The 15918-nt window shown below is 53.2% G+C and overlaps 5 protein-coding genes across 5 annotated transcripts; 4 read left to right on the top strand and 1 right to left on the bottom strand.

Moving 5' to 3' along the window:
* Positions 1-19: 19 nt before the first annotated feature.
* Positions 20-2716, top strand: AYL99_02632 (hypothetical protein; the record flags this gene model as incomplete). Its single annotated transcript, XM_018834148.1, has 3 exons — positions 20-183; positions 242-1201; positions 1279-2716. The coding sequence occupies 3 exons, from the start codon at positions 20-22 to the stop codon at positions 2714-2716; spliced, it is 2562 nt and encodes an 853-aa protein (XP_018696772.1).
* Positions 2717-5113: 2397 nt separating this feature from the next.
* Positions 5114-7702, top strand: AYL99_02631 (hypothetical protein; the record flags this gene model as incomplete). The annotated part of the gene is made up of 2 exons (XM_018834147.1): positions 5114-5340; positions 5398-7702. 2 exons carry the CDS (start codon positions 5114-5116, stop codon positions 7700-7702), a joined length of 2532 nt encoding a protein of 843 aa, XP_018696771.1.
* A 607-nt stretch (positions 7703-8309) lies between these two features.
* AYL99_02630 (hypothetical protein) lies at positions 8310-10643 on the bottom strand (the record flags this gene model as incomplete). Its single annotated transcript, XM_018834146.1, has 1 exon — positions 8310-10643. One exon carries the CDS (start codon positions 10641-10643, stop codon positions 8310-8312), a length of 2334 nt encoding a protein of 777 aa, XP_018696770.1.
* A 175-nt stretch (positions 10644-10818) lies between these two features.
* On the top strand, positions 10819-13227 carry AYL99_02629 (hypothetical protein; the record flags this gene model as incomplete). The annotated part of the gene is made up of 4 exons (XM_018834145.1): positions 10819-10897; positions 11103-11276; positions 11385-12264; positions 12315-13227. 4 exons carry the CDS (start codon positions 10819-10821, stop codon positions 13225-13227), a joined length of 2046 nt encoding a protein of 681 aa, XP_018696769.1.
* A 770-nt stretch (positions 13228-13997) lies between these two features.
* AYL99_02628 (hypothetical protein) lies at positions 13998-15730 on the top strand (the record flags this gene model as incomplete). The annotated part of the gene is made up of 3 exons (XM_018834144.1): positions 13998-14460; positions 14522-14642; positions 14704-15730. The coding sequence occupies 3 exons, from the start codon at positions 13998-14000 to the stop codon at positions 15728-15730; spliced, it is 1611 nt and encodes a 536-aa protein (XP_018696768.1).
* Between the last annotated feature and the right edge of the window lie 188 nt (positions 15731-15918).

The following is a 15918-nucleotide window of genomic DNA, read 5'->3' as shown; positions in this document are numbered from 1 at the left end:
TCGTGACATATAGACACCGATGGGGGACATGTCCGGGGTCGATGACATGCTGGCACCCGTGGAGGTCGTCGACTTGTCCGTTGGGTGGTCATTCAAGCAGAGCGATGATGTTGGTGAAAATGCCTGGTGTCCGGTCAAGAAGCTCCCTTCCACTGTGCACCAGGATTTGATCGACAACAAGAAGTGTGTATATTGTGGCGTTCCTTGACCACCGGCCAGAGCTGATGTAGACACTTACCAGACTGGATAATCCCTTTGTCGGATTCAACGAGATCAAGGCAGAGTGGGTAGGTCTGAAGTCGTGGACTTATCGGACTAGACTCGCCAGGCCCTTTGTGGCGCAAGGCTCCAAAGTTGTGCTGGCCTTCGATGGTCTCGACACTTTTGCTCATGTCAAGTTAGATGGCAAAACCATCCTTCGAAGCGACAACATGTTCTTGCCACACAGAGTCGACGTTACGGAGGCCATTCAGTCCAGATCAGACCACAGTTTGGAGATCGAATTCGAACCCGCTTTCCTGAAAGCGCGCGAAATCAAAGACCAGCATCCGGAGCACAAATTCATCTGTTTCAACGGTGATTCAGCACGTCTGGCAGTTAGGAAAGCTCAGTATCACTGGGGTTGGGACTGGGGACCGTTCCTTATGTGTGCAGGAATCTGGAAACCTGTTCGGCTGGAGATATATTCAATTAGAATAGCCGATCTGCGGACCGACGTCGTCCTCTCAGATGACTACAAGCTCGCCACAATCCACGCCTCTGCGGATGTCGAAGGACTCGAGGCCCAGTATGGCCATGTCGAAGCGCACTTCACAGTCAGTCTGGGAGATAGACAGATCCTCTCAAGGCAAGCCAACGTGGTGTTGGGAAAGAAGACCGCCGCCGAACTCCAGGTCTCCGACCCGCAATTATGGATGCCCAACGGGTATGGACAGCAGCCCCTATACACCGTGAGCGTGACGATTTCGATTGAGGGGACTGTGTTACACAAAGAGTCACGGCGCATCGGGTTACGTAAGGTGCAGCTCGTGCAGGAGCCAGACTCTCACGGAAAATCGTTCTACTTTCGGGTCAACGATGTCGACATTTTCTGCGGTGGCTCATGCTGGATCCCCACCGATAGCTTTTTGACGAACGTGACTCCTGAGAAATACCGAGCATGGATCGAATTGATGGTACCGGCGAACCAGAAAATGATCAGGTAACACGAGACAGGGCACCCCCCGAATCCTTCCGACCGGTCCTTTTGATGGGATGGAAGCTAACGGTGTGGCCTAGAGTTTGGGGAGGAGGGATTTACGAACACGACTCCTTCTACGATGCATGCGACGAGTTGGGGATCATGGTGTGGCAGGATTTCATGTTTGGATGCGGAAACTATCCCTGCTTTCCGGCAATCCTGAAGTCGATCGAGGCGGAGGCTGTGGCCAATGTTCGACGGATTCGCCATCACCCATGCGTGGTGATTTTTGCCGGCAACAATGAAGACTACCAAGTCCAGGAGTCTGCCCATTTGACCTACGATTATGAAGACAAGAACGAGGAGCACTGGCTAAAATCTGATTTCCCAGCCCGCTACATCTATGAATCGTTACTGCCGAAGGTCGCAGCGGCGGAGGCCCCCTGGATCCCTTATCATCCGGGATCGCCATGGGGTGACGGCAAGATCAGCTCGGACCCCACGGTTGGTGACATGCACCAGTGGAACGTCTGGCACGGGACGCAGGAAAAATACCAGATCTTCGACTCGCTGGGAGGAAGGTTCAATTCCGAGTTCGGCATGGAGGCATTCCCTCATATTGCGACGATCAAATCGTTTGTGGAAAGGGAGGAAGATCTCTACCCGCAAAGTCATGTGCTGGATTTTCACAACAAGGCCGACGGCCACGAAAGACGAATTGCCACGTACCTGGTGGAGAACGTGAGAACGGTGACAAAACTCGAGGCTTACATCCACTTGACCCAACTGATCCAATGCGAGGCTTTGATGTTTGGCTATCGCGGTTGGCGGAAACAATGGGGGGACGACCGACACTGCGGCGGAGCCCTGGTGTGGCAGCTCAACGACTGCTGGCCGGTGACTAGTTGGTCGATTGTTGACTACTACCTGAGGAGAAAACCGGCGTATTACGCCATGGCGCGTGTTCTAGCCCCGGTAGCAGTCGGAATTCGTCGATCTCACCACGACTGGAGTGTCACACACGCCCGCGAACCCCGGACGCAGGATTGGGAGCTGTGGGTCGTCAGTGCGAAGCTGACCGAGATCACGGCAGATGTGGAGGTCAGGTTCGTGTCCGTCCGGACCGGCCTGGAGATCAAAGACAAGATGGTGAAGAAAGGAATCAAAATCAAGGCCAACGGGACTACCGACGTTCTCAAGGGGCAGGTCGACAATGTGCAGGAGGAGCCCCATGTCCTGGCAGCGCGAATTTGGGTCGACGGCACATTGGTCGCTCGTGACACCGATTGGCCGCAGCCTCTAAAATATCTCCAGTTTCCCGATCGAAACGTCAAGGTCGAGGTAGTGGGTGACGAGATGCATGTGTCTGCAGACAGGCCGGTCAAGTGCCTTGTGTTTGAGGAGCGGGAAGGGTGTCATTTAAGCGACAGCGCTATTGACTTGGTGCCCAATGACCAGCAGATTATCCGAGTGCGAGGGCTCAAGGCTGGAGAACCACCACTCGACTGGACTTACCTGGGGGCTGGGGAGCAGTAAGACAGGCACAGCCATGGACCCCGGGAAGCCGAGGTTACGAAGCATGAAACAACATGCCCAAGACGGTTATTGCATATTACCGACCCATGGAAAGAAACCAGGGCAAGGCCGTTTGCCCTGGTTCGGCCCGATGGAAAAGTTGATTTCGAGACGGTTGAAGCTCGCCTTGCTTAAGCGGACAGTCAGCCTGGTGAGGCCTTTATTTTCTTGATCTTGTTTCAAAAGGATAAGGAAGGGCTTGGTAAGGGGCTGTGTAACTGTACAGTGCTAGAGAAGGAGCCCAAAAGTTTCCCTTGCGCCTTTCTCCCGGTAGAACATCGGAATGGAAAGGCCAGGGTTTATGTCATGGTGATGATGTTACATGGCCTCCTGAGTCGGGACAATAGAGAGGAGAGAGTTTCCGTCTATACGGCGTAGCTGGGGCAATTCGTCAGGCTTCCTTTCCTACTCTCTTCGCAAGAATAGACCTCTAGAGGATGGGTCAGACGAGACGTGCGTCCAACCACACTCTGCAGGGACTCCGTAGCTTGCCGACCGTTTGTTGCACAAGGCAAAGAGCAAAGCTCCGGTGGGTTGCCAATGATATGATTCCAGAAGGGGGGTGGAAGTTGCATTTGTGCGAATGGAGCAATGGGATGATATTCGGCAGATTGAGAATGACAGCACAAATGGGGCCCGTCCGGCTAAAGCGAGACGGACACACGGAATCCCTCTCTTAGTGTCAATGGCGGCTAAATAAGTGATTCACGGGCTCGGCGAGGCTGGTCGTTATGGGTTGGGACGGGTTTTTCTTAGTCTAGGAGCAGACTGGGCCAAGAGGGGGGCACCCACGGGGCTTGGAGGGAAGAGATGACACCTTGAGGGAGGGTGGTGTATGAGAATCTCAGCCGGGTGAGAGGGAACGATGGGAGGTGTCTGTGGTCGTTGTTCGTCAGTCACGTCGCCATGTAACAAGCCATGTGGATAGTGGGACAGGGGAAGTTGATATGGGGATTGGAAATAGAGATGCCGGTGGAGATGGTACCTAGGCGTTATTGAACGTGCTGGCGAGGGTGGTGATAGCGATGTGGATGTCGATGGCCTGTGGAGGCGGTCAGAGCCAAATCATGAAGCTCCCCACAATCTGGCGGCGCAGGCAGTGCTTGGTCTCTGGGTCCATCCATCATCATCACCACCACCATCACCACCAATACCACCTCTTCGAATCTGCTACCACCACTACTACAACTCTTTCTTCTTCCGACATTACGCAGTACGGATAGTGGGCAGCTGGCAGGTAATCCCACCAGTACCATTTGTTACCACTTCATCACTCATCAAATTACCACCTACACGTACCACCCACACCATCACTTCCCTCTAATCCCTCCTCCCTCCCCCTTTCCAAAGCTCTCTTCTGTGGCAATCATCATATCATCCAGGACTGACTCCTACTGACAGGTTGGACAGAGGATTGACAAATACGGCCCCCTGGACCAGTCAAGTCACTCAACCTCGACCCTCCCCTTCCTCCTACATACAGTAGCCTTTTCCTTAGCTTTTGTCCATGCCAATCGAAAACGCTACTGCATGCACCTCAACGAGCCAACTCTGCGTCTCCCTTCTTCACTTCCTTCTGGAGCTTTTCCAAGGCTCTTTCGTCGACCCTGGTTACATAACGCCAGGGCCTCCCAAGCCACTACACCCCTGTCCATGACCCTGGTCGTGCGATTATTCTCTGGTCCCGTTCTTCTCCCTCTACTCTCGCCAGGAAACAAGCACACCACCTTCTGAAGCTACTGGCGCAAGCTCTAGCACAAACAAGGTATCTGCGCCCGTCATGCATATCGTTGAACTTAACCATTTCCCCGGTCACCACTGCCCATGCTTTTTCCACAGTTTCCCCGGATTCTTCCATATGGCCCGTGGCACTAGTTCAGACAGGACTCTCCAGCAGCATATTAGATTCTGAGATTTCTACTCCTCCTGGCTTCGATGTCTGACCAACCCAATGTTCTGTATGTGGGAACCCTTGTGGGAGCCATAAAGGAGAAGCTCTGTACCTCCTGCGTCTTCCTTGTATCGTTGCCTATCCAATTCACTGCTATCAACCAATCTGCTTGCTAGCTGCTGCCCTGTCGATCTTTGATTACCTCGGCCGTAAGGTCGATCAGAGCATCATCGCCCTGGCAGAAGACATTTTCAGGGAAAACTGATTCTCACACATTTGAGTCCTGGGTGTTCTGGCACAAGTTCCTGAGGTTGAGACTTCGAGGTCTCAGCGCTGTGGCGAGCCTCTGAGTCCCCAGCCCACTCTCAGCCAGGTCCAATCTAACTAAGAGCTCATCTTGCTCTGGAGACCCCTGTTGTGTCATTTTTTGGCCAGAGTCCCAGATTGTTGGCCAAGTCCATCTCAGAATGTTTCATACCTTCGAGACTGCGCAATATCACAGCCCAGAACAGGCCGAGCAAAACGCAAGCTCGGCCTCCAAGCGAAGAACCTCCACCGTGAGGGCTTGCGAGCCCTGCCGCCGCCGCAAGATCAGGTGCAGTGGAGAGCACCCCTGTGAAACATGTCAGTGGTATCGAAAGGCTGCGTCTTGTCACTATACCGAGCCTAGACAACGGCAATTGCCCTCCAGAAGGTGAGCAGAGAGCCTGTTCATGCCTTCCACTGGCGACTCCTGACTTTTCGTGCCCAGGTCTGTCGAGAAGATCTCTCAGACGCTCCAGGAATATCGGGTCATCATACAGAAGCTATTTCCCAGCGTGCACCCAGACCAGCTGAAAGAGCTCCCTCGCGAAAGGCTCGTCGAGCTCATCCAGAAGAGCAATCCATTTCATCCCCCTTCGCCCCGAACACCCAGCGTTGAGGAGAAACCTCCTCCCGTGAATCCGGATGCTGCCAACCTCGAGCAGCTGCAACCAACACCGGAGGACAGCAATGACGGTTTTGCCGACCGCAAAACCCATGCTCTGAAAGGCATCACGGACGATGTCAACATGCTGTCTTTGTCGGTCAAGCAGAATTCATCCTATCTTGGGATATCCTCCGTCATGGCTGTCCTGAGAGTAATCACCTGGCTTGATCCAGACTGCTTGACCAAATCTCCCGAGAGGAGCGTCATTCCCACCCGTGAACCATCACCGGCTCCAGAGAATCAAACGAGTGAGTCTGACCAGACAAGAAACGATACCTCTTCGGCATCCGCCTGGGACGAAATTCCTCTCATCAATGCCTACTTTAGCTATGTCCATCCATTCATCCCTTTGATTGAGGAGCAAGTCTTCAGAGACACTTATATGGCCGCTCAAAGAACCGACTCTCGGTGGCTTCTACTTCTCAATAGTGTCCTGGCCATGGGCAGCGTGGCAGCGGGGACGTCAGAGGATACTGGCCATCATGTCTACTTCAACAGAGCAAAGCAGCACCTCAACCTGGACACATTGGATTCAGCTCACCTCGAGACCGTCCAAGCGCTTGCCATCTTGAGCGGCTTCTATCTTCATTACGTCCAAATACCCAATCAGGCAAATGCTTTGATGGGTGCCACCTTGAGAGTTGCCACTACGCTGGGACTGCATCGAGACTACACCGAAGGTGTGGGCCCTGCAAAGATTCAGAAAGCATCGTTCTCAATTGAGATGCGCCGCAGAATATGGTGGTGTACGTTCATGCTGGATTCTTGGGCTGGCTACACTCTCGGAAGGCCGAGCATGGGTCGAATGAGCCACGCTATTACAGCTAAACCGCCTCAAGAACCAATCGGTCAATCTACCGCCATGCTGGCATTGGTGCAGGAAAATGTCCGCTTCTGTATCATCAGCACAAGGATGGAAGACGCGCTCGCCGTGTCTCCTCTTCTAGAAGAGTATGAACGCTGTCCTCTGGATGCCCTGTACCAGGAGTGGTACAAGCATTCATCTGTGCGGGCAGACTATTCACGGCCAAACCCCAACGAACCTCCCGGAGTCACGGTCGTCAAAAACGTCATGAGGTGGCGCTACTTGTCGAATCGCATCATTCTTCACCGCCCTGCTCTGCTCTGGTACGCCATGCGCAAGATCCCATGGGATAGTCTCTCCCTGGAGAGGCAAGCGGCTATCGAGCTGTGCCGTGGCGTATGCGCGGATTTGATAAATGACATTGCCTCCACCTGGAGAGGGCAGAAGGCTTGTCAGATGTCTGGCTGGAATGCCACATGGCTCCTTTATCAAGCCGTGATGGTCCCACTTCTTTCGCTCTACTCGGATCCTCACGACGTCGACGTGGTGGAGACCAGCCGCCATCAAGTCGAAATCGCTATGCGAGTCTTCAAAGAGCTGCAGGGCTGGTCCACCACCGCTCGCCGGTCGCTGGAGGTCATAATCAGGCTATATGATGCCAGCAAACGGCATTCTGCCGCTATGCAAGAGTTCCAGGAGACATATCCGCCACATACCATGGACACGCCTACATCGGCCACAACGCCGGCTCCACCGCAGGCACAATTGAGTGCAGTGCCGACTCTAGCGACGATGACGACGTCGTCTTTCCGTCCCACCTATATTGACGTCTCCTTTGCCAACACCTATGGCAACATGGACGACCTGAACACGGCCACCCAGGAGCTGTTCATGGACAACATGTTCGACACGCTCAACTGGAGCACGAGCTGGGACAGCCCCATTGGCGGAACCCCGATGATGAACGGCTGGGATTACAGCTCCATGCACCACTGGGCGGGCATTCCCCAGGCGGATGAATATTTTGGCGGCTTCGGCATGCCTGCTGATGACTCCGGCAGCCACATAGGAGTGGGCCCCACGGGAGCAGGAGGACCGGGGCTTGCGACTGGCGTTGGCACTGGTGCCACTGAGCCAGGAACAGCAGGGGGTTCCTTCGACGTGGACATGCACCCCGCCTCTGCCAACCCGGGGGACATCATGAACAGGCACTATGCACATAGCACGAGTATGGCCCTTGCGATGAAGATGGGACAGAGGGCGGATAGTCCCAACCCATGATCGGGTGGTGTGCTGCATGTCTTCTTCCTGTCAGCAAGAACGATGACGACTACGGTGCACCGGGTGATGATAGTATCGGTTAACCTATCTTGCATTCCGCGGAACTCTTTCTTCCTCATTCCCTCCTTTGTAGGAGTGAGTCTTACGGTACGTATTTATCATGAATGGGGCTCGGGTATGAACACAGGCAAACTATGGCATGGTATGAAATCTGATATTATCTAGACTTGTATGATTCGAGCAATAACGAAACAAGACAGCCATTGATTTCCCTTCTGATTCTTAAAGCACATGCATCCATTTATTTCCTTATATCTGTATTTCTAGATTCCAATTCTTCCCTTCTCTCTGTCCGTTTTAGTTTAGTTTCGTGTGAGTCAATATCTAGCGCCAACCAAGGCAGAATAGCTAGGCAGCAATCCACCAACCCAAGCCTTGACTCGCATATTCAAGAGAAGCGGGAGACTAAATAGTGCAATTGGTCAGGTACTCAGGGGCGAGACATCCCACGCGGCTGGGTTGAGCTGCGCTGTGTTGCGAGCCGCAAGGCCACATGACTGGTTCACCACCGCTACCGCCATCGCCCGTGCGCGGGCAATTTATTTACCTACCACCCGAACTTCTCAGCCCAGACATCGATGTCCCAGCCTCCTTGCCGGACAAGATCGGCAGCGACGTTTCGCACGTCGCGCACGAGACCGTCTGGGCCGGAGACGATGATGCAGATCTTCTCCCTGTTCCCGCCCTGGGTCTTTTTTCCGTCCTTCAGCGTGGAGGGAGAGTAAGGTGTATCTCTGGTTTTGGGATTGGAATTCTGCAGCGCTGGTGGTTGGAGCAGGGATGATGAAGATGCAGGATTTGATTCTGGGGTGCCTTCCTCTAGCGCCGTCGACGATGAGGAAGAGGACAGCGTTGAGTAATAAGCAATTCTAGATGGGGCCCCCGAAATGGACGAGGAGACCGACGTGATCCAACTGTAGATCTCGCTCTGCATATCCGGGCGGCCACATTCACAGCCCGGAGATCGTGTGTCGAAGGTCCTTGTCACCAAAGCCACGGCGTCATCTTCACATCCTGGCTGTGCAGCAGGATGGCGCATCGCCCCGTAGGCATCTTCGTCTTCGTAGCTTAGTTTCACCGCGCTCGCTCGGGGTACCGCGCAGATCCATTGTCCATGCAGCTTCTCCTGCCTTACCCAGAAATGTGCATACTTCGAGTCGGATACCCATGGAGTTGAATCCGCCACGACGGCTGGGATCGTCTTCACACCGTTCTTGTAAGCAATTCTTGTGCTCAGAAGGCCGGCATCGTCATTGCCCTCATTTCGGACACGGATTGCCCAGGAAAGAGGATAGGTAACCGCGATCCCACTGCCTCCGGCAACGAAGAGCACACGGTCCGCCAGATTTGCCGCAGCTAGGGCTGAGGTGCTGCCGTAAGGACCATCGAGGACAATTTCGCAGTGTTGATGGTGGCGGGCGTAGTGGAGCAGAGAACGGGAGAACCCGTCTATTGCGCGGATTGTGAGTTGGAGAGGCCATGATTTGATGGCCGCTGTATTTTCTGGTGGAGCAGGTGAAGCAACCGTAAATGGGTGCGCCTGAAAACGGTACTTGAAGCCCATTGAAGGAATAGTGAGAAACACGTGCTGACTGGCACGCCACCCATGGTGGAGACTCGTCTGTATCCCGAAAAATGACGATCTTCGGTGGTCCAAGGGGATCTCGCAGTGGACGAGAACGGTATGGCCATCCGGGGCAGCTTCTAATGTGGCAATGAATTTTCGAGACGACAGTGTCATGCGCCAAAGGAGCCTGTCGATGGCCCAGACGGCGAAGGCTGCGCTGACATAGGGGCGAGCTGTAGGGTAATGGAAAAATAGGAACACCAGAGCGGTGAACTGGACAATGATGTGTACAACCAGGAAAGCTTCGTAGTATAGCTGGCGGAACCATCCAACGCTTGTAAGATAGATAACATAATAAGACATCACCGCGCAGAGGCCGAGGAAAACGACTTTCGAACTGAGGAAGCGGAGCATGGAAAATCCGAAGGGGCGGAGGATAGTGTACCAAACAGTAAGCATCCCACACATGTGAATGACGGCGAAGCAGGTCATCCACTCACCAAGACGACGGTGCAAGATGTTGAGACCCTCGTAAGAACATCCCGTAAGGTATTTGATGGGTTGGTTGTTTTTGGCGGCCAGAAAGTAGAGGACGGGGAGATTTACAACAAAAAGCAGACCAGCTCGATCGGCGAGGATGAAGATCCATGGCAGCGACAGTGGGACGCGGTAGAAGAGATAGAAGAGGTTGACAGCAAGAAAGAAGGTGACGGCAAGGGTGGTGGCGTTGTCGGGGAGGGTGTTCGAGGGAGACGTCAGTGCAGGGACGGGTCGAGGCTGGAACATCAAGAAGGACTTCAGTCGATCTAGAAGAGCTGGACGTCTCCGAGAATCTGGCCGTGACTCAGATAGCAACGGCTTCACCTCCTCATTGTCGAGACCGTCTTCTTTCTGCATAGGGGTACTTGTCCCGGTCAATGTACCGCTTGATGATGACGACGACGAGCTGGGTGCAGTAAACCCATGGTTGTTGAGCCTCTGATCATTCCTGTCCCTTCTCTTATGTCGGGGCGCTGCCCTCTTGTAGAAACGAAGCGTACCCGTAACAGCAACAGCGACGATGATCCATGCATAATATGTCAAGATGAACTTGCGGTGCCATAGGATGGCTGTGATGATCTTGCGTATATGTTCCGACTGCGGTATGCCGCCAGTGTCTGCGAGGGTTCCGACGAGGCTGTCAGAGGATTTCAAGGAGAGGCGAATGACCTGAAGACATTCCTCAGCTAACACAGCGTCGTCCATAGAGCTTGTCAAGCTGCACAGAAGCGAGACAAGAGCGATGAAGGTGATCGAGTTGCAGTTGGGATGCATTGCGGTGTGATCTTATCATGATTAGATCCTTCCGGCGGTTAAACATTTCTGTCTCGAGGTTCTGATGGCGCCGCCCTATCGCCCACCCTCTTAGTCCCACAGCCGTCATGGATTTGAACAGTTGCCGCCTTAACAGCAACATCAGACGCCCCGGGACAAGACCTCGCTGCCGCCAATGTCCAATGCAACGACCAAAGACGTTCTCGATGGACTTCAGTCATTCCTACCGTTGCTCTTTGAACCGCCATCTCAATGTGCGGTCTCTATACACCCAGGCCGGCTCTCTTTCCTTCCTCATTGTAGATGCCTTGGCCACAAAATCCAGCAGACATGTGTTGTGGACTGAGATCGAGAAGAACATCCATAGTCTATCCGCAGGACTGATCCCCGCCTAGGTATAGGCGTGCTGAAAGTCAGAAATTCCAAGCCTCTCAAAACTTCGGGTTAACCCTCCCAAAGCTTCTTCTATCACCGTCAATGTCATCGATTCTACGCCCACTGCGACCAGCCGCACCCCTGACGCCGCCTTCGCCCTCGCCAAACCCGACGTCAGCCATCAGCCCTACTCAAACGCCGGTCAGACGTACAAATGTCTCCTCTGCTTGTCAGCGCTGCAGGGTTGCGCGGCGCAAGGTACGTGGCTAACTGTTCCATCTAACTCACCTATTCTATCGCCGCCGTTGCACTAAAGACGGGTGTTCCTTCAGTGCGATGGCCGCAGACCATGTACACAATGCGTAGGCTCTAGCCGTGAGTGCCTCTACCGGACCGACCACAGGACCAGGAAATATCGGCAGACGTTGGTGACAGAGCGCAATGAGAGAACAACAGAGTTGGACGGGCTTCTCCACGCCATCCGCACGTCTTCTGAGACGGAGGCATTAGAAATTCTACGGTCGTTGCGTTCGGGGTCTGACGTCTCCACTGCACTCAAGTTTGTGGAAGGTGTCCGTGCCCAAACGACTCCCATCCTCCCGCCATGTACAGGGACAATATACAGCATACCACAATCAAAAGGACCGCCTGCAGTGCTCCCGTTACATGGTCTTCTGCAGCCGTTCGACCAAGCCACGAGTCGTCCCAGCTCTAGTGAGCGAAATTCAGTTCAATGGACCACGGTAAATCAAAATCCTAAAGTCATCAGTTATCTGTTGGATTTGTACTTCACCAACCATCACCCCATTTGCCCGGTCATTCCTGAACCATTGATTCGAGCTGATATGGCCTCCGGAAGAACAATATATTGCTCGCCTGCGCTGGTCAATTCTATACTTGCTGTTGCCTGCACGTTCCTCGGTTTGCAGGACGATGTCAAAATAGATAACGACTCTTGGCCGCCTACCGAAGCGTTTTTCAACGAAACTGAAAGGCTGTTATCGGAATACCCCGAACCTAATTTGACCGCAGTAGCAGCTCTGTGCCTGCTGGCAATGGTCGAAAACCTGCAGCTTCGCCGTCCGGCTGCTTGCAAGCTTTCACATCGAGCTTCATGCATGGCACTCTTCCTGGGGTTTCAGCCGGGATTAATGAGCGATGGGGAACAAATCGTAGCCGGAGCGGATGAAGGGACCCTGGCTGCTGTGCAGCAGCAGCTGTTTTGGGTCTGCTTCCAAGTCAACCAGTGAGTTTTGAGGAGGTATTCATCGATGTAAATAGCTGACAATTGTACAGGATCGTCTCAAGAAATGCTGGCTACCTGCCTCAAATCCCGGTCGACGATTTCGAGATAAGACCCCCAGATCTCGATGACATTGCCGCACCCAAGCCCTGGGATGCCTCACCTACATCTACGCCATCCCTAGACCGGAGAGACCGAGGTGATTGTTGGTCTTACCTTGCCGATCTTGCAAAGATTGTGCATGCGAGCATGTTCCAAATGGAGTCTCTTGCCAATGGTCGAAAGGGTATGGATATCAGGCATTGGGAGGTCAGGTATCAGGCTTGGTACAACCGCCTACCAGCATCACTCGCCGTCAGTGACACCGCCCCCGCACACGTAGTAGCGGTGCACATGTGGTACCATGGGTGCTTGATACAATCATTTCGACATGTTTCTACTCCCGAGCATGGCGGCTTCAACCTTAGAGCGCTTCAAATCTGTCAGACCGCTGCAAAGGCAATTACGAATCTTTTCAGTTGTTATCGAAGCCGTTGCGGCCTGAGAGGTTTTAACGTCATAATGTGTCAAGCCTTGCTTGACGCCTACCACGTTCATCTCGGCTGGCTCCCCTCGGCTATCAAGGATTTGTCGACCGTGGTAGAAGCTTTTCAGGAGCTTTCTAAACGACTAAAATGGGCTCCAATGTGGCTCAAGCTGCTTGAATCCGGTATCCTGCACTGTCCAGATGCTAACTCTACTGCGATGGTTGAGGCTTTGTTTGAAAAGCACAAGAACACATCGGAAAGGGCCGCCACTGTCCAGGGATCCTCCACGGAAAAGATGCCCACAATGAATCATACAAATGCATCGATCACTGTTGACCTCGTTACGAGTGCAGCGCCACTGGGCGCTCAGTATGAAGCCCCAATACGACCACCTCACCGGAATGAAGATTATTTCTTTTCGCCTTCGGTCCGACGTTAGCATCGTTACTGGCTTGCACATTCTGACCTATTCGCCGCCTCGCGGGATAGCCATGGAAGCAACGCCGTTGCTTCTTTTTGCTGACGTTTTGAGGCGTCTAGCATCGGAGTAGAGTTAATCGGATGTCCGAGACGCAGGGAAAGCATGCTCCACAGGATATCGGCAACCCCCCCTCCCCCTGGGGTGCTCTTCCTGGATAACTGTTACACTTTCGGGGATCCGGCTGGTTCTCGGATAGTTTAAAATATCGCCTTAGCTTCTGAATAGAAATGACCGAGACTCTTGGACGCATGCCGTCAATAGGTCGTGGCGCAGACCCAATTGGCCCTTCAGGAGAGAGCCACATCTATTTACCTATCACACAAGTCGGCAAAGACAGCTAGTTACAGGATCTACATATGATATCACATCTTCGGAATGCAGACTATTGGCAGAAGACTCGGATATGTCGCTGGAGTCACACCTCGGACTGCTCTAAACGTTGCAATCTCTCCATCTTTTCAGCCAGTCAGATGAGGGAGAAAAGTAGGCTCCGCCCAGGCCCCTCTACACCGCCCGATGAGGGCGCTGATAGTCCAAGGTAGCTCACGGAATGGATCGCCGATACGAGATCGTCTGTGGAGGCGTTGGAGCTCGCGCAAAACTCCAAACCTACCTGATGCGAAGGGGGAGGTCTACTGCCACTTCAATCCATGCTCCCAACTTATAGGGGTATACATTCGGTCCCTTTTTGCTGGGGTTTGTCTCATACTTCCTATAATATAACGACGATGATCGTCTTTCCACAGCAACTCGCCAACCTCTTCACCCTGCCTGTCGGTCGGGAAAGGCTGCAAGACAAAACCGCCTCGTCTCCTGTGGAGGTTCTCTACAATCGCAAATTGGCAAATGCTTCCATCACAAAGGTCCTAATAGACTATTTCTTCTCGTGCACTGGCACTTTGTTCTACATCTTCTCTCCCGACGATGCGAACGAACTTTTTCAGGAAGTCTACATGAATGATGAGGATGCTCCGAAAGCGTCACTTGGTGCACTATGTGGCCTGGCGTCTGTAGCCAGCCAATATGACGACGCCAAGATCGACAGCTCTTTGAGACAGTCGTACTACGAGACAGCGAAAGTCTACCTTGACGCCTGCATTGAAGAGGATGAAGTGCTGGGAATGCGCGTTCTGTGCTGCTTGGCCATATATTGCGCCATGGACAAACGCCGCGCAGCGTGGACATGGACTTGTGCGTGGAGTTTCGTCCAAACTCGAATCGCAAAAGTACACAGATGACTGACCTTGAGAAGTGACCGGCTTGAGACTGGCGAGGCTTCGTGGCCTGCACCTGGAGACGCCACCTCCGTCTACGTCGCCCGAGGTGTGGATTGCGCAAAGAAAAGTCTTAAGGACCTTGATATTTCTGGCTTGGTAGGTACACAATTTGTTCTCTGGCGGCAACAATCCGTGGGATCTAATTCACGTGCATCAGTTGGTTTTCTTCAACCCTCGGCAGAAGCCCAGAAATTCTAGCGGAATTTCAGCCAGGGTTTGAGGAATCGTTTCTCGTGCACGAGGAGCGTCCGCTCATCGAATCCATTGCGCAGGAACAAATGACATCCATTGGGGTGCTCACAGCTGGCGTACTTCGCGACGTCTTCTTGCCAAAAGAGCTCAGTCTTATCGCGACTCGGGAACACAAGCTTAAGATCGTTGGCTGGTTGAGTAAGCTCCCTGCAGTTATGCAGCTCGACTCACTACTTTACAATCATAACCTGACATTGGTACAAAGACGGGGTATTTTCCTTGTCCATCTCAACTATCTTGGAGCATTACTCCTACTCTATCGTCGCCATACTATCTACCTTTCCACCATACATCGGGGTGATGTATGGAAGCTTGATGGAGACGTCGACGAAGCATTAGGTTATGCCAAGGACGCAATTGACGTGGCTATCCAGTCTTCACGTATTCTTGCGCTTCTCCTCTCCGAGAATGCTCTCTTTAAGCGTTGCTGGCTGGCGATTTACCAGTCTTTCAGCGCATGCACTATGTTGCTCTTCCACGTCGCCCAGAAGCGACTCCACGGGGCACCATCGTCCGAGTGTGAGGAAGAGCTTTCCGGCGCACACTCTTGCCTCAAGACTCTGGAGTTCTGCGCAGAAGGCGATGTCGTTGCCAAAGGCTATCATGACATGCTCATGTTTTACTATCGGTCTCTGCTGGCTTCACACGAAGATTCAGCAATGCAGGATGTGTCTGCGCGTTTCCCAAGAGAGCCGACCCCGGATCAAGTCGCAGAAGGTGTTTCCTATATTATCAACCACGCGGCTTTCGAGCAGGGTTGGCGTGACGATCTGGTGCCTCCGACACAGGTTTCAGATTTCATACGCCGAGAGATGCCGGACGCTGCCACCGATTCTCGGTCCAGCATTCTTCACAAAGATGCTGTCTATGAGGACGCTCCAGTAATCGGCGGCCCGTTTCAGTGGTCGGCCAACTCAATTCCTCGAGTTTAGTGGAGATTCAGGCCTCGAAGAATCGCACAGATAAAACGGGAGGACGGACGAACATTTGTCATGCCGAAATGGTGCCACGGAGATCATGGCAGGGACTCCTGCAGAGGAATTTCGGTTCTTTGGGTACTTGGTGGCGAGATTCAACGAGAGAGAGACGCGATTAATTCCTCAGCCCAAAATCTATGTAT

Source organism: Fonsecaea erecta (assembly GCF_001651985.1).
Source record: "Fonsecaea erecta strain CBS 125763 chromosome Unknown Scaff2, whole genome shotgun sequence".
Taxonomy (NCBI): Eukaryota; Fungi; Ascomycota; class Eurotiomycetes; order Chaetothyriales; family Herpotrichiellaceae; genus Fonsecaea; species Fonsecaea erecta.
Note: the sequence above shows the minus strand (reverse complement) of the source record. Positions and strands in the feature narration are given on the sequence as shown.